Source organism: Neltuma alba, unplaced genomic scaffold, assembly GCF_004799145.2.
Source record: "Neltuma alba isolate B1F8T4 unplaced genomic scaffold, ASM479914v2 tig00011729_pilon, whole genome shotgun sequence".
In the NCBI taxonomy this organism is placed as follows: domain Eukaryota; kingdom Viridiplantae; phylum Streptophyta; class Magnoliopsida; order Fabales; family Fabaceae; genus Neltuma; species Neltuma alba.
The window spans coordinates 244,975-262,952 of record NW_021636357.1 but is presented as its reverse complement, the minus strand read 5'-3'; the positions used below and the strand labels follow the sequence as shown (position 1 = coordinate 262,952).

General features: G+C 36.3%; 1 protein-coding gene across 2 annotated transcripts; it reads left to right on the top strand.

Annotated features, from left to right (window-relative positions):
• The first annotated feature begins 932 nt into the window (after nt 1–932).
• LOC114717289 (CLIP-associated protein-like) lies at nt 933–13,867 on the top strand. 2 transcript variants are annotated; one of them, XM_028902396.1, is made up of 22 exons: nt 933–1,182; nt 1,313–1,747; nt 3,603–3,758; nt 3,850–3,912; nt 4,630–4,698; nt 4,849–5,014; nt 5,931–6,092; nt 6,760–6,857; nt 7,242–7,316; nt 7,396–7,464; nt 7,557–7,642; nt 7,715–7,832; nt 8,707–8,805; nt 8,890–9,241; nt 9,382–11,177; nt 11,750–11,851; nt 12,349–12,453; nt 12,564–12,638; nt 12,719–12,787; nt 12,928–12,996; nt 13,106–13,207; nt 13,304–13,867. In XM_028902396.1, exons 2-22 carry the CDS (start codon nt 1,415–1,417, stop codon nt 13,463–13,465), a joined length of 4,326 nt encoding a protein of 1,441 aa, XP_028758229.1. In that variant the 5' UTR covers nt 933–1,182; nt 1,313–1,414; the 3' UTR covers nt 13,466–13,867. The 2 variants fall into 2 exon arrangements, with proteins under 2 accessions (XP_028758229.1, XP_028758228.1); XM_028902395.1 differs by having other exon boundaries at nt 933–1,747.
• Nucleotides 13,868–17,978: the final 4,111 nt, after the last annotated feature.

Sequence of the window (17,978 nt, the reverse complement as noted above, 5' to 3'; positions counted from 1 at the left end):
GTGGTATTTGGTGGGAAAAAATAATATTTTATATAAAATATGTTATATTATGAAAAATAGCAAGAGTATTAACGATCCTTCTCCTTCTTTTCTTGCCAATGGATTGGTTCTCTTTTATAGGGCCACAAGCAGCGAAAAATATATTAGAGCTGGGAATGCGGGCTGGCGGTGCGGATACGGGCCAGCCCGCAGTGGTGCGGGCCAAAAGCGGTGCGGGCTGGCAAGAGTCCGCCAAAGCCCGCCGGCCCGTCTAACTTTTTTTTTTTAAAAAAAATTATTTGTATAAGTTTGGGCTTAGTTTGTAATGTTAAATTTGAACTTGGAGTTTTAAACTTGAATAATGAGTTATAATAAAATAATGTGAGGATTAATTTATAATTTGAGAAGATATTTTAGAAAAACTAACACATATGTTTTTCTAAATAATTAATTTGACTATTTTTCTTATCCAAATTAATTAAGTAGATCTTTTATGTATGTATTATATATGCAATTACATGGATGAGAAGATGTAAATATGAAATTTGGAGGTTAAAATCCTCCAATTATATTGTATAACATATTAGAAATTATATAAAAATTAAAAATAAAAAAAAAAGCGGTGGCGGGCTGGCATTTTGCCAACCCAAACCCGTCATTTTTGGCGGGTTGGCGGGCCGGGCCCGTGGACCCAGCCCGTATTACGAGCTCTAAAATATATGTCCCACGATTTGGCGGGCCTCATCTCACCCACTACAATATAAAAACCCCACACTATAATATTATCATAAAATTATAAAATAAAATAATAAGAAAAATAAGGATAGGATGACATATCTTTTTTTTGTTTTTGCCATGGATAGGATGACATATCTACCCCCAGCCTTGCCGCTCACTTTCTCCCGCTACACTGGCATACAACCGTAAATTCAAGCATCTTAGCTGTCAAATGTCAAACCATGCCACAACCAGATAATACTACTATTGGCTTCCGTTCGTCATCTTCGCCGTCAGCCTAGCCTCTCGCCCGCTTCCCCGGCCCTTCTTTGTTTACTTTCTCCCTTCATCGTCTCAACTTCTGCAGTGTTTCTTTACCAAATTCTTCCTTGAAGGTTGTGCTCATTTTAGCGCTTCGCATCCCTGCCCGAAATCACCCTCTTTCTCTCTCTACATTTCTCTTTCTCTCTCTCACGCATGCTCACTGTTGGACTCTACTTAGACCTCCCTCTTAATTTAGCGCTGTGCAATTATCAAACCTTTATTCTTACTCGCTCACTCTCTCTCTCTCTCCCCCTCCCTCGCTGACTCTTTTTCACCTTTTTTCATTTGTCAGTGTCGCACCTTCTGTGCGCTAAATTTGATAGGCAATTCCGGCAGCACCTCCACCCAGATCTGAATCTGCTGGCTTGAGATCCATTCCCTTTTGAATTCAGCAATGGAGGAAGCGCTGGAACTTGCGCGCACCAAGGACACCAAGGAGAGGATGGCCGGGGTGGAGCGCCTTCATCAACTTCTGGAAGCTTCCAGAAAGAGCCTAACTTCGTCCGAGGTTACATCCCTCGTCGATTGTTGCTTGGATCTCTTGAAAGACAACAACTTTCGGGTCTCTCAGGGTGCACTTCAATCTTTGGCGTCTGCTGCCGTGCTCTCTGGCGAGCATTTCAAACTTCACTTCAATGCGCTTGTTCCTGCAGTCGTTGATCGCTTAGGGGATGCCAAACAACCAGTTCGTGACGCTGCTAGAAGACTCTTGCTTACTCTTATGGAGGTACTTATCTTTGATGTCCTATCGTTGTCTCTTGCTCATCCTTCTCTCCTATTCCATTCATCCTTCTCTATTACTCCATGTTTCGATAATTCTAATTGAACTCGAAGTCTGGCAACAGCTAGAGTGGGGAAATTGGAAGGATCTACTGCGATTGAATAATGCATTCATTTGATGGATTTGTAAATGGTTTTTCCCTGTTTCTTTATTCCGAATAAGGAAGAATATTAAGTTGGGTGGCCATACAACTTATATTAGTTTATGCTTCCTCATTTCTGTGGCAGTGAAGTTTCTACTCCTGTGTAAGTCCAAGGAATTATTAAAACTAAGAGAGCGAGCAATGGCAAATTTTGTGAAGAGAAATCCGCGCGAAAATAAGAGAGATATAAAAGACATGCTAGCTCATGTTGTTGCAGTCATTTGTAATATTAATTTACTTGACGTGAGTTTAAACAGATTAATAAAAAAGTGAGAGCAAGAATAAAGCTGAGCGTATTGAAAGGTAGCTCAATGACATCAAAACCCAAACAAGTGATAGAGAAGGTTCCAGTTTTCAATGTTTGATTCATATGTTTAGTCAGTTTTGCTCAAAAAAAATGTTTAGTCAGTATTCTAACCAGCCTCGGGAGAATGAAAATTCTGATGGGTCACTTAATGTTGACTGCCACTTGCTTGACTATAGGTTTAGCGATTGTCTAATGACTCTTGCAAGACATCTGGATTTTTATACCCGAATGGTGACCTTGACCATGAAAGCTCTTCTGCCTGTCATGCAATTATCAATTCAATAGGGATGTTGCATGTACATATTACTGCAGTAACAGAGGTTTGGTTATATTGTGAAATTGATGATCATGTACGCATTCAAGGTAGTATTCTTTCGCACACAACCTATGCATAAAGATAGGTCTATATATATACCAAAAAAGGACAAAAGATAGGTCCATAGAAAGCTGATCCGGAAGCTAGCTATTTGAGTAGATTGTTGCTGAGCATGTTATTGAGGATTGAGAGAGCAGGGAGCTTCTGTCCTTCTTTCCTTCTAGTTGATTTGCTTCATTTTGTCCATCCAGTCAAGATAGCGGAGTCTGGAATCTTTCTTGCTAATCTTATTTTTCTGCTCCTTGCTTATTCTTCTGATTAGGGTCATGTTTCTTCTAGATATGCCACTCAAAAAGCTCTTCTGCGGTCAAATCCTTTGTATGGAGAGCATCACTTAACATGATTAACCCAAATGGCTGTTGGTTTGCAGAGCTTATGCAGCACTTTCTTCTGACATGTGTGTCCTGTTAGGCCTGATTTAGGAACTGTTTCACTTTATCTCTACATTAACAAGCACCGTCTTATCTTTGGAACATTTTTCCTCATACAAAAGTACTCTGGAGTCTGGAGTTGTTTGTGTTTCATTTTAAAGGCTTTGATAATAAGAATGCAATGTTGTGCCAATTTGCAGCTTATTGATTTTTTGTTCTATGCCATAGAACTGTATTGGATTTATGGCTTCCATTTGGTGCTCTGTGCTTGGGGTTTTTATGGGAGTCTCTATTTCTAGTATGTAGATTGGTCAGCTTTACTGCCTCACAAGCTATTGAGGTTTTGCTCTCCTTGTTTTACTGAGGTTCTCTTATCTTCGAGTAGTGTGTATTTTTGTCATCTCTATAATAAAATTTCTCTTTTATCCTAAAAAAGATCCTTTGAGGAATATGTTAGTTGACCTACAAATGAATATTTTACCCGTATGCATTTTCTTTTTAAAGTAAAGAGATTAGGTGATTTTTTCTGCATGTTTGATTACGCTATGTTCTTGGCCCCACTTGATTTTCTTCCATTGTGATATGTTCATTTTATTGTTCTATAGGTTTCTTCTCCCACAATAATTGTGGAAAGAGCTGGCTCCTTTGCCTGGATGCATAAAAGTTGGAGAGTCAGGGAGGAGTTTGCACGGACTGTCACCTCTGCAATTGGTCTATTTGCATCTACCGAGCTTACCCTTCAGCGGGTTATTCTTCCTCCAGTATGTTTATTGAGACTTAAAAAACGGAACTTAGCTTTTACATGGTTAGATGTTTCAGGATGTGATACTAACCCTTTTCAATAATCGTCAGATTTTGCAGTTGCTCAATGATCCAAACCCTGGTGTTAGGGAAGCAGCTATTTTGTGCATTGAGGTGGCTATAACATCTTGTCTTATTTTAGTGTTCTTACTCTCTAAAGGGCTTGGCTGTACTTTTAGGTTTATGCCTCTAGACCAAAAAAATGTGGTTTATGTCATATCACTTTGTACTCATAATGGATTTGTGTCAGTAAATCTAATTTTGCGATTGATGTGCTCTGTTTCTTTTAAAAGTTTGCAGTTTTTCTACTTTCATCAAATTTATTCAATCATGTAGTGTGAATTTTTTGATTGAATTATGTCAGAGTCCAACGTCCCTTGTCTATTCAAGAAAGACACGTATGGATAAGGCTTGAAGTTATGTATGGGTAGTTATGCAGACTTACGTTATTTTAACTTCAATTATTTTCAGTTTCCTGTCTTATTTGCTCTGTCATGAAGTTAGGAGGTAGTTATGTCCAGTTATTGTACTGTTAGACTATTTAAGCTACTCATGTATGCAGTATTATGGATGGAATGAGTATTATTCAGTATATCTTCTTTGTCTCTATCTAGAATTACAGATCCTGGTTCTAGATATTCTTCTCTCCCTCCCTTCCCTTTTCTCATATCCTCACACTCTTCTTCTAAATTCAACTTCTAAATTTAGAAAAGGGAAGACAAAATTTTAACTATCTTCATGGTACAATAAAGAAAAGTTGTTTTGCTGATCTCCTCATATCGAAATGATTTCTTCAAAAATTTTAATTAGTTTGAGATTTTCCGCTTTCAGGAGATGTATGCTCAAGCTGGACCCCAATTTCGTGATGAACTTCAGCGTCACAATCTTCCATCATCTATGGTAATTTTAAAAAGAAAAAACTACTTTTTGTTTCATTGTTGTCTATTGGACAATCATTGCATGTGATTTTGACCTTGAATGTCCTTTTATATTATTAACTACCGTGAGAGATTTTATTATTTCAGTTCTTTTTTATCACAATTGTTTTAGGTTAAAGATATTAATGCCAGGCTTGAGGGCATTCAGCCAAAAGTTCGCTCCTCAGATGGCATTGGAAGTGGTTTTATTGGTGGGGAAATTAAGCCTTTGAATGCTAATCCTAAGAAAGGTAGCCCAAAGGCTAGAAGTTCATCAAGGGAGACATCACTTTTTGGAGGTTAGACTCTTTTCAGTTTTTGGATTGTTAATGCTATTCTGATTTAGGGGGTGTTTGGGATTGTATAAAAGTGCTTTTCAAAAGCACTTTTCCACAAAACGAGTCAATATGTATACCGTAAAAGCATTTTTAAAACCATGGCTTGGTTTTCATCCGAACACCCCCTTAGTATTAATGCAATTCTTGTTGGAGGCTCGTGTTGCCTGTATGTTCTTCCATATTTGTCCCCCTCCAATGCTCATTGATCTCTTTAATCATATTTATACCTTATTTGTGATGTATGCCTTTGAGGTAATCTCCTCTCTACTACAAATTGCAAACTTTGACAGCACAGATAGTTTGAATTTTGTGAGTCTGATTTGCTTTCTGTGATATTATTTGTCTCAGCATGCCTGATCAGATTTTTAGGTTTTCTTACATATGAGGAATACATTTCCAAATAAATCTAAATGTGTAATGGTGATTATCCTCTATTTTGTTTCAATCAGTGTCTCTAATTTTGGGATTCTTGTGTCTAGCATGCATATTTTGAAACTGGGATGAATCCACAAATTTAGGTTGAATGAATATTGTGAATTAACCTTGATTCCATAGCAGTTATAGAATCTGGCTAGTTTTAGACTTAATTTCTTAATTTTTCATATGCTTCCTTTCTACCGCAAGCAACTTTAAGATTGTAACATCATACAAGTGCAAACCACACATTTTGGGCAAATTGAAATGATTTTGATAGTGCTGGAGTGATGTGAGGGGAAAGGCATGATATGTTTAAAACTGTTAAAAAAAGATTTATGCCTGAAAAGTTTTTCGAGTCGACATTTTGTTACAGATACAGAAGGATGCTGTCCTGGCTGAACCATTTGTGTTCTTATGCATGCCTTCTTTATATGCTAAATTGTTTTCTCATTATAAGCAGGAGAAGGTGATGTCACAGAGAGACCCATTGATCCTGTCAAGCTTTATTCAGAAAAGGAGTTAATCAGGGAATTTGAAAAGATTGCATCAACCCTTGTGCCAGAAAAGGACTGGTCAATTCGAATTGGCGCCATGCAAAGAATTGAGGGTCTTGTTTTGGGAGGTTAGCGTTACTCACTCTTTCAGTAGTATGTACATAGTTACGTATGCTTGAAATATGAATGTTTTTGGATCCTGCTCATTTGGTATTGTACATTCAACTTTGTTTAGATGTGAATTGTGATACTGTAAGGGCATTTCAAGTCTAAAAGGTTCTGATCATTTGTCAATATAGAATATGTGTGATATGAGATCAGTGTGACGGATGCCTGTGGTGATCTTTGTATTTAAATGAATTGGGTTGGAGTATTTAATTGTAGCCCTTTAATTCGGTATATAACCTTTGTACACTAAATTATGGCATGCAAGAATTGTGAAAATGAATATGTTTTTTGATAAATGATATAAAATGAAAATCTGGGTACTGGTAAGGCTGTAAATTATTGTCAGAGTGCTAACCATCAACCGTCTATTAAGTCTGACAAGTGAGTCTATTTGGCTATCAAAAGCAATATTTGAACTGTTCAATCATGTTTCAATGCTTTTGAAATTTTATCATCTACCAGAGTTTTTCTTTTCCTTTTCCTTGTCTGTTAATTATTTGTGGAAAAATGGCTTTATTTTCTCTCTTTCTTTTGTTTTCAGTGAGATATGTACTGCATTTTTTTTTTTTGGGGTTTTTGGTCTGTGGTGCCATGTTAGAACCTTTTTTTTTTAAATGACTCTGTTAGGTGCTGCTGACTATCCATGTTTCCGGGGACTCTTGAAGCAACTTGTTGGGCCTTTAAGTGTGCAATTATCTGATCGAAGATCTAGCATTGTGAAGCAGGTTCATGAACATTTCCTTTTGCACTCACTCTCCTTTCTATCCTTTTTACTGGCCCTGTTTCTGTTTGCATGACGTGTAAATGCTTCCACCGTTAAGATAATATATATGGAATATGAATTCACCGTTCAAAAAAAATATGAAGAAGAACGAACATATAGGAGGATGAGAATTTAGAAGAGTCCAAGCAAATTGTTTGGTTGCAATTTCTTCTCTCTCTATATATATATTTCGATCTCTTTATACGTTTTGGTAGCTAAAATTGGAATCTTGTCTAGAAAGACAGTATGGTTATTTTTATTTAAGTCCAAGGCCTTTCTCAATGCGTCAATCTCCTTTAACTTCTCATGATTCTTTTTTCTGTTGGTTTTTTTGGTTTTGCTATAGGCTTGCCATCTATTATGCTTTTTGTCAAAGGAACTCTTGGGTGATTTTGAACAATGTGCTGAAATGTTGATACCGGTGAGCATTATGTTTTATCTTTGATTTTCATGATTGTGACATTTTCAGAGAGTTTATTAATTCTTGGTTTGATAATCAGGTCCTTTTCAAGCTGGTTGTGATTACTGTACTTGTGATTGCAGAGTCTGCAGATAACTGCATAAAAACGGTAATATATATCTGCTCAAGCAACATCTTAATTCTTAAGTAATTCTTCCCATGTGCCATATGTTAATTTCACCTTTGCCCTGTACTTTTTAGATGCTGCGTAATTGTAAAGTTGCTCGTGTGCTTCCTCGTATAGCTGATTGTGCAAAAAATGATCGCGGTGCTGTCCTTCGTGCAAGGTATGAACTGTCATGTTACTGGAATAAATTTGTGGCAGTTTTTATAATTCTTTAATTTCTTTTGTATTGTAGGTGTTGTGAATATGCTCTTTTGATATTGGAACATTGGCCTGATGCTCCCGAAATACAGCGATCAGCTGATTTATATGAGGATATGATAAAATGTTGTGTATCAGATGCAATGAGTGAGGTACTTGATAGTCTCTGGCTGATGTTTCTTTAATTATGAACCGTGTATCATGTTTGCCAAATTTGATTTGCTGCTCATTGTGGTACCTTTCATTCCTTGCTTATGAAGAATTCACATGTAAATTCCATGCTATGACTTTCGTATTTATTACCTGATTGGCATTTTTAATTATTGTTTTATTCTTTTTCCTTCTAGCTAGACTAAATGTAGTCGCTATTGTGCAAAAGAAAGCAGGCTGGTAGATGCCTATCAGTTGAAGTTGTGGGAAGCGATGGTGGTTCTCCTAGCATATATATAAACCTTAGGCAAAATTCTCTTACAATTTCTAACATGATAAATTGCAAGAGTCGTACTGAAAATTTAAAAAATCGTTCAGTTTCAAGAACAACTGAGAATTCAAGATTTTGGAAACTTGGGAAACAGAGAAGTGTGACGTAGGTTAGGGTCAGGGTAAATTTAAAGTAGGAATTGTTAGATTGAAGGGTTAATATATCGGTAAAACTGAAGTGATTTGGAAGCAAGAGGGCTTGGATTAAGGGATCAATTGGTGGCTGTTCAGACCTAAAGTTGGATGGAGTACCTCTGTGTGTGTGTATGTATTCTTTCTTTGCTTTAAAAGAGTCTGTGACTTTTATGGGATCAGTTGGTGGCTGTTCAGACCTACAGTCATGGTTAAAAAGCTGTTTGAATTCCGCCCCTCATGTTGTAGTTCAGGTTAATGAATTATGATTGTTCACTTTTTATTTTTCCTTTTAGTTTATCAAATTTTCTTGGTCTTAGAGAAATTTGTTGGATATTTTGTTGACTCTGATTGCACTATTGCTGACAATTATATGTGTGAAAATGGCAATGACTGGAGTATGAAACTTGGTAGGTTCGATCAACTGCAAGGATGTGCTATAGAATGTTTGCAAAAACTTGGCCTGAGCGTTCACGCCGCCTATTTTCATCCTTTGATCCTGTTATTCAAAGGGTATGTGCTTATGACCTTAAAACACACAAATCTAACTTTATTGCAATGCGTAAGTAATTTTTTCCCTTAAATGCTGACTTGCAGTTGATAAATGAAGAGGATGGAGGAATACATAGGCGGCATGCCTCACCTTCGGTACGTGACAGAGGTGCATTGCTGTCATTAAGTAGTCAGGCCTCTGCTCCCTCAAGTCTACCTGGATATGGGACTTCTGCTATTGTTGCTATGGATAGAAGTTCTAGTTTATCATCAGGGGCATCTGTTTCTGCTGGTATTACTCAGGCAAAGTCACTTGGTAAAGGTACAGAGCGTAGCTTGGAAAGTGTGTTGCATGCAAGCAAACAGAAGGTCACTGCTATTGAAAGTATGCTCAGAGGTTTGGATTTATCTGATAAGCATAATTCATCAGCCCTCCGCTCATCAAGTTTGGATCTAGGTACCAAATAAGTTTGTCTTGTAGTTGTTTTACATTCTATCACAGTCTTTATTGCTTCTTGTCATTCATGGCATTAGTAGTAGAGCTCTTTAAACTATTTGTGAGCGGCTAAATTTTTTTTCTTATTGCCCCTAGCGCAGGAGTTGACCCTCCATCATCTCGTGATCCACCATTCCCTGCTGCTGTCCCAGCATCTAATCACATGACAAACTCTGTGACCACGGAATCAACTGTTTCTGGTGTCAATAAAGGTAATAGTCGAAATGGTGGTTTGGGTTTGTCCGATATAATCACTCAAATTCAAGCTTCCAAAGATTCTGCCAAGTTATCATATCATCATAATGTTACTATGGAGCCTTTATCAGCACTTTCATCATACTCCAATAAAAGGGCTTCTGAAAGGCTTCAAGATAGAAGCTCTATTGATGACAACAGTGACATTAGGGAGGCTAGGCGGTTTATGAACCCACACAGTGATAGGCAGTATATGGATGCAACTTATAGAGATGGAAACTTTAGGGATTCACAAAATAGTCATGTGCCTAATTTCCAGAGACCATTGTTGAGGAAAAATGTGGCAGGGCGAATGTCTGTTGGAAGGAGAAGGAGTTTTGATGATAGCCAACTTTCCCTTGGAGAGTCGTCCAATTATACAGATGGACCTGCATCTCTTCATGAAGCCTTGAGTGAAGGACTTAGTTCAGGTTCTGACTGGTCTGCTAGGGTTGCTGCTTTTAATTATCTTCACTCATTGTTACAGCAAGGTCCAAAGGGGATACAAGAAGTAGTCCAGAATTTTGAGAAAGTAATGAAGCTTTTTTTTCAGCACTTGGATGATCCTCACCATAAAGTTGCACAGGCTGCGCTCTCAACACTTGCAGATATTATTCCAGCATGCCGAAAGCCCTTCGAGAGTTACATGGAAAGGATATTACCTCATGTGTTTTCTCGGTTAATTGACCCTAAAGAGCTTGTTAGGCAACCAAGCTCAATGACTTTGGAAGTTGTTAGCAAAACTTACAGTGTAGATACTCTCTTACCTGCATTGCTCCGCTCACTTGATGAACAAAGGTCTCCAAAAGCAAAGTTGGCTGTTATTGAATACGCAATCAGCTCCTTTAACAAGCATTCAATGAATCCTGAAGGTGCTGCCAATGCTGGAATCCTGAAATTATGGCTTGCCAAGTTAGCACCATTGGCTCATGACAAAAATACAAAGCTCAAAGAGGCAGCAATTACATGCATTATATCAGTGTATTCTCACTTTGATTCTACTGCAGTCCTAAATTTCATCCTTAGTTTGTCAGTTGAAGAGCAAAATGTGTTGAGGCGAGCCCTTAAACAATACACTCCTCGCATCGAAGTGGACTTGATTAACTTTTTACAGAGCAAAAAAGACAGGCAGCGCTCTAAGTCTTCCTATGACCCATATGATGTTGTAGGAACATCCTCAGAAGAGGGGTATGTTGGTGTGTCTAGGAAAGCTCATTACCTTGGAAGGTATTCTGCTGGTTCCCTTGATAGCGACAGTGGTAGGAAGTGGAGTTCCCAAGACTCGACCCTTGTTAAACCCAGCGTTAGCCAAGCAGCTTCTGGTGAAATTCAGGAATTTTTGCATCAGAATCATGAGACTGATTTTGATAAGGCTAGCCTTGGTTCAAAAACCAAGGACCTTGCATCCACAGTCAATCCTATAAGCCAACACCAAACTAGTCAACTTGGGCATATGGACAGTAGCATTAACTTTGAGGGTCTTTCAACTCCCGGTCTGGATGTAAATGGTCTGACATCTGCAGAACATTCAAATGTTACTGAAAGCTTTGGAGATAATAAAGAACACCCTTCTGAATTGGACCATGATCATCACTCAGCTGAAATTATGAATATTAACTCCTTGACTGACACAGGTCCCAGCATTCCTCAAATTCTTCATATGGTGAGTTAATGTGGCAAACAGAATGAGTTTGCTTTTCTTTTCTTCTTTTTTAAACTTGTTTTAAGATGGTTCTAGGAAATGGAGAGGGACACGGAAGGAGAATGAAACATTTTTCAATACTAAGAGAAATCAAAGAATAGAGCATAAAATAAATTAATAAAACTAATTCATTAAGAAATAAAAGAACTCCTTTTAACCCATAAGGAAGCTGAGAGCCTGAGTCTCTGTCCTGCTGGAGATGTTGATGAAATCACCCAAAAACTGTTGTGCACCGATCCTTGAAATTTTGGTGTCCAAACCTTTTTCAAGACCTTGATAGTGATTGACAGTAGAGAATCAAAGGAAATGGGACAATCCTGAAACATTCTCATAAAAGCGTGCAACTTGTTCTGGAAGCTGCCAAGCACTTCACATTGTAAAAACTAATGGCTGCTGGATTTTGAACTCGAAAAACTCAATGTCACCAATGTCCAATGATAGGACAGAAAGCTTTGTAGCAGATCATCCTTTTTTAATAATTACATTCTTCATCGTTGGACAAGTGATAAGATGTACCTATTGTTTTGTAAAAGGTATGCAGTGGGGGTGATGGAAGCTCTGTTTCAAGCAAGAGGACTGCACTTCAACAGTTGGTTGAAGCTTCTAGAGCAAATGATCATTCTATTTGGACCAAGGTATGTTTGGTTTCATGTTGATTATCTCTCGTTCTGCCTTCAATTTGTATGATTGTCAATGGTTCTTAACAGTGCAAACTGTTTTGGAATGGAAGCACCTGTTCACTGAAGTTCATCATATTGATTGTGATTGTGCAGTTGCAGTTTTCATGTCATTCTGTTGTGTTTGCTAGTTGATATGGCTCTACTTGGTGCTAAATATTTGTATAAATAATAGAAAATGCTGTTTTATTCTTCAACTTTAGACATCATCCTTCATCATAAAATCATGTTAAATTTCTTTGGGTGTCTCCAATGCCTTAGTCCCTTCTGATCGATATGAAATTGAAGATGTGTGTGTGTGTGTGTGGAGAACTTATTACGTGAATGCAAGCAAGTTGAAAATGAGATTAGTAGACAGATATAATTACTGAAATAAGAAATCTGTGACCAAATCCTTTATGAAAGATGTGAAGTTCTGTACCTTGCATAATCGTAGTTTCATGGTGAACTTGCAGTACTTCAATCAGATTTTGACAGTTGTGCTTGAGGTGCTGGATGATTCAGATTCCTCAATCAGAGAGCTTACTCTATCATTAATAGTTGAAATGCTCAAAAACCAGGTTTTTATTACTTGCCATATAGTTGGATTATAGCCTTGCTCAATCCTAGGCATTTTCGGGACTGACATTAATAGAATATGGGGTTGGCTTTTACATTTTGTCGCTTCCAGAAAGATGCCATGGAAGATTCAATTGAAATTGTAATTGAGAAGTTGCTTCATGTTGCCAAGGATATTCATCCCAAGGTAACTGGATTTGTTCTGTTTTGTGTGTGTGTGTGTGTAGGCTCTGTTTCCAATCTCAATCTGTTTCATCCCTTATTCAGGTCTCAAATACGGCGGAGCACTGCCTGAACACTGTTTTATCTCAATATGATCCATTCAGATGTTTAAGTGTAAGTATTTCTTAGTTTACCATTAGAGCCGTCTATGTTACTGGTAATGTGGTTGTGGAAAAGAAAACAAAGGATTGAGGGCAGGAGGGGAGTTTTTTGGTTGATATAAAAGCTGATGCTCAGAATTGCGAATGTTTCAGGTTATTGTCCCTTTACTGGTTTCTGAGGATGAGAAAACTCTTGTCACTTGCATAAACTGCTTGACGAAGGTAATTGACTGAAGAACTTTTGTTAATCTTGCATCTGACGGATGATTTCTATAAACTATGTTTGAAACTACCTCCACATCGTGACATACTATCCTTCCCTGTTCTTCAGCTTTTGGGCCGACTCTCTCAGGAGGAATTGATGGCTCAGTTACCTTCATTTCTGCCTGCGCTTTTTGAAGCTTTTGGAAACCAGAGTGCTGATGTTCGCAAGGTACATGGATCTATAGTCGTGCATGTGTATTTACATCCGTATGTGTATTTTGCTTCTACCATTATTCTCATTCTATGCTAATGGTGGGTGGCACAGACTGTTGTTTTCTGTCTGGTGGATATATATATCATGCTGGGGAAAGCATTCTTGCCATACTTGCAAGGGCTTAACAGCACACAGTTGAAGTTGGTCACAATTTATGCAAATCGAATTTCACAAGCAAGGACAGGAGTGGCGATTGATGCCACCCAGGAGTAGGTGGTTTCTTGAAGAAAACTCAGTGGGTTTGGGGTGTGTTCTAATTCATTGTTGTGTATTCTGTACATTGCGTGCATATTTTTTTTTTGAGGTGGTTTTCCCTGTGTCCTCCCTCATCTGTTTATATATAAATATATATATATATATATATATATATTCACATTCACCATGAATTTGAAGAGTGCTGGTGATGGGGGATGCAGTGCGTTAATTACATTAAAATGGTTTTGGCCTTTTGGTGATAGGTTGATAGGTTTTGCAATTATTTGGATATTCTTGAATTTTTAGTTTTCTACATTGTTGTGGGGTTATTGCCTTCCAACCTGTAATTTTCAGTTCAAATGATAGATGTTGTGTTGTGGCCTTGTGTTGAAAATATAAAGGATGCTCTCAGTTTGTGTCTGCCTCCCTCAGTAATTGCTGGCCATCGTCGGATTTTTTTAATTCTGTTGCTCTTGCCTGAAACTGAAAGGCACCGCCATCCCACCGGGAACGTGTTCGTTTCTTACTTTTTTTGGTAAAAGAGAGGGCCCGAGGCCCAAAACGAGAGTACGAGACTAAAAGGTGAAAAAGACAAAGGGCGAAACGAACAAAACAGGAACAGAAGACGAGACCACCACACCGAAAACTGAACCCTTGCCTCTCCAACTCGACATATACTTGATCATGATTTGGAGAATAGCTTCTGGAGAATAGATTCTAAAAAAAATAGATTTTGGAAAGAATAGATTTTGTGAAAAAGTGATTTTGAAAAGTGTGAGTGTTTGGATAGTTGTTATTAGAACTACTTTTTATATATACAAATTGACATAAATTAATATGATAATTATAGAAAAAATATATTTTATGATATATTTTAATTCGAAGGAATAAAATTGTGAATAATATATTTTTTATTAACATATATTAATAATATATAAAATAATATAATTAATAAATAATTAATATGTATATATATTTATAAAAAATATGTTTATAAAAAAAACAACAAGATACATATCCTATAAACTCTCACACTCTCCCTTTTTTCCTCTAAAAGTAAAAAATTTCTGTTTTTTTCAAAACCATGGTTTTGGAGTCAAAACGGGTTTTGATTTTTTTAAGAGTGTTTGGCTAACATTTTTCCCAAACCATGGTTTGGGGTGCTTGCCAAACACACCCTTGGTCCCTTTAACTAGCGCTTCCGCTCTCAGCTGAACTAGGTGTGAGTATTCGGTTTTTCAGTTCGGTTATTAGTAATGACCGAATTAACCGAATAGAATAAATTTTAAACACCAAACCGAAACTGATAACCGAACTAACCGAAACTGAATTAATTGAAATATTTCGGTTTGGTTAACCGATTAACCGAAATATATAAATATGAAAGTGATTTTAAATTAAAAATAATAAAATACAATTACAACCATTAATTATTAAATATTTTATCATTTAATGTGATTCATTATAATAATATTTATTATAACCATATTTATTAAATATAAATATATTTAAAAAGTTCACATAAACCCACATATATATTTATTATAATAATATTTATTAAATATAAATATATAATATATTTATTTTGGTTTTTTTGGTTATAACCGAAATTTTTTTCTACTAACCGAACCGAACACCGAAACCAAATTATTACAAAAATAAAAACCGAATATATAACCTAAAACTAAAATAACCAAATCGAATAACTGAAATTAAATTTGGTTCGGTTTTCGGTTACGATTCGGTTTTGTTCACCTTAGACTGAACAGCGACTTGTTCTTGATTATACGCATTTGCAAGAAAATTTAATTCCTTACCGTCTTGTGTTTGAACTACCTGCAGCGTTACGTCTCATGTCATAAAACATTTTTATTTTTGATTTTTTGGGATTAAGTTTTCCGTTTATTATTATAAAATTATATTTGATCTCTGATTGCGACTGTTGGGTCCGTTCGGGGCGTTTATTTTTTGACGTCATTCGTTGTAAATTTTATCAGACTTACCGTAGAGGCGTAGGCCATTAAATATAGTGTAAAAGTCAGGGGAAAAATTAATATTCAGGTGAATTATGACTTCATTATATTTGCGAGGGGAAGATGGGAGGCTGGAAAAATATCAAATTCTCGTCTCCCGATTTTTTTTTTTAAAAATTTTATAGAAAATAATAGAGATGTATAAATATGAAGTAAGGAGAGAAGGGCAAGTGGGGGGGGTGTGAGGTGGCAGCATGGGAGGCCCCCACGCCTCCCCCTTCTCCTGTTTTAATGACACCTTCATTGCTATTGCCAACCTCTTCTCCTTATCTCCCACTTCTTATTCTTTATAGCATCTCAGAAAAACGTAGAAATAAAAATAAAACCTTTTTACGTTTACTACTCCTTTGACCTTCTTTGGCATTCGATCTTATTGGGACTCAGAAAAATCTGATTTTATTAACCCTGCCTTAAAACTTAATGGTTCTTTACTTTTACCATATTTCATATGCATATATATATATATATATATATTCTTCGCTTCTAAATATAATATTTATTTTCTGATATAAATTATATTAAAAAATGAGTTTTATATTTAGTACCGGAGGAGTGTATTTTAAAAAATCTATGGGAAAATAAATTAAGAATAAAAATATATATTTATATGATAAATTTAATGAATGGTTTATATATAATAAGGTGCTATGAATACGACAACCTTCTGCGGGTGTGGGTATGACTCACAAGGGTCAAGCTCACAATGATTTCTGCAGCCAAAACAATATTTAGTATCAATTGAGCCATACGATTGTGCACTATATAGGAGTATACTCCTCTTGTCTTATTTATACAGGACAGAGAGAAAAAATATTTTTTGATCTTATTTAAGAGTATTGAGAGAATTTTTTTTTGTCTGGATGTACAATTTTACTCTCTATTTATTATTGTGTTAACTTTATTTGCATGAGATATAATATATATTAAATAGAGCCAGAATTGAAAAGTTGTTGAATTTTAAATGAAAGTTAATAGAATTTAAGATTTTTCTTATTTTGTATAAAATATGTTGAAAAGGAACAGAAAAATATGTTAGTAAGTGATAATAGTTTGAGTCGTCAACAGATAAATTATGAGAATTAATCAAATTAATGGAGCAATGTGGAAGCTGCTGCTCCGACCACTGCTTTAACTCTTCACTTCACTCTCTCACCCACCAGTTATTGGAGGCCTCCCAAAACCAACAAGTGTCGTACAACTGATTAGTGGCATCCACGTCTTCATTTTAACTGCCTCCAATATTCTAATCCCAATGGAGCAAGGCGTCATGCGAAGATGCCTCTCTGTTGCCAGACACTACATATGAAAATGATGCTCTCTCTCTCTCTCTCTCTCTCTCTCTCTTCTCTCATTCACACTTCCCTCTCTCTCCCTTTCTTCTTCCCACCCACCCCGCACCCACTAGCTCCTCCCCCGTTCTAATTCGTTCTTTATTTCTGATTACATTTTTTTAATGTTTCTTTCCTTCCCATTATTTATCCATTAGCCCCTCCTCCTGCTTATGTGGGCCCCCCTTCCCTATTACTGTCTATTATCATATTGTTCCCTTGTTTCATTATTTACCCACATGCTTCCACTCCGCTTGATCATGTCTTGCCTCCTCATTATTCCTTTCACTTTTTTTAAATGTGCGAACGAGATATGTAAATTTAAAAAATTAGTTGAGCTAGTTATTTATAAAAAAACAGTTAATAGTATTTTTAGTTTATGTAATTTGATCTCATTTTAATTTTGATTTCTAAAATTTGAAACTAGCAGTTCTGGTCTTTTAAATTTGACCCTGTTTTGATTTTTATTTCTGAAATTTGATTTTATTTTGACCCGGCTTAAGATTTTTAGTTCTTAAAACAACAACCAAAACTAAAATAAAACTAAATTTTAAGAACTAAAATTACTGGTTTCAAATTTATAAGATAAAAGAGAGTATTATTGTTGTTTTTGATGTCGTTGTTTACTTTGCTTCGGCTGCCTTTTGAATTAAAGCTAAGCATTATACGTACATGCGTCATGCTTCCTTTTCTAAGTCTCTGATTGCATGCTTGGCTTAGTTTGTATGATATAATGCATGTTTAGCTCAGCTTATATTATATAATCGTAACTTTGACTTATATATCTTTCATTGATTGTATAATGGAGTCTGCCGCAATTTCTGATTCCATTCTTAGATCATATTAATTATTACTTAATCATGCTAATCATTAGTTATGCAGTGTCCACCGTGATTCCAACACTTTCTCCTGCTATTATGAACAAATCTATTATTATTGTTATCCTAATTTTCATGAGGTTGTAGAAAAATTTAATTGACAAAAAATATTACAAAAAAACTTAAACTTTAATTTCAGTCGTTCATCCATGTTACACATAAAACTCTCTCATATAGGTTAAACAAGTCAAAAAACCTTCTATTAACCATGTGATTACGTAACTCACACACACACACATATATATTTAAGAACTTTCCTCAACATTACTCTAAAGTCTTCGACTTAGGGGGT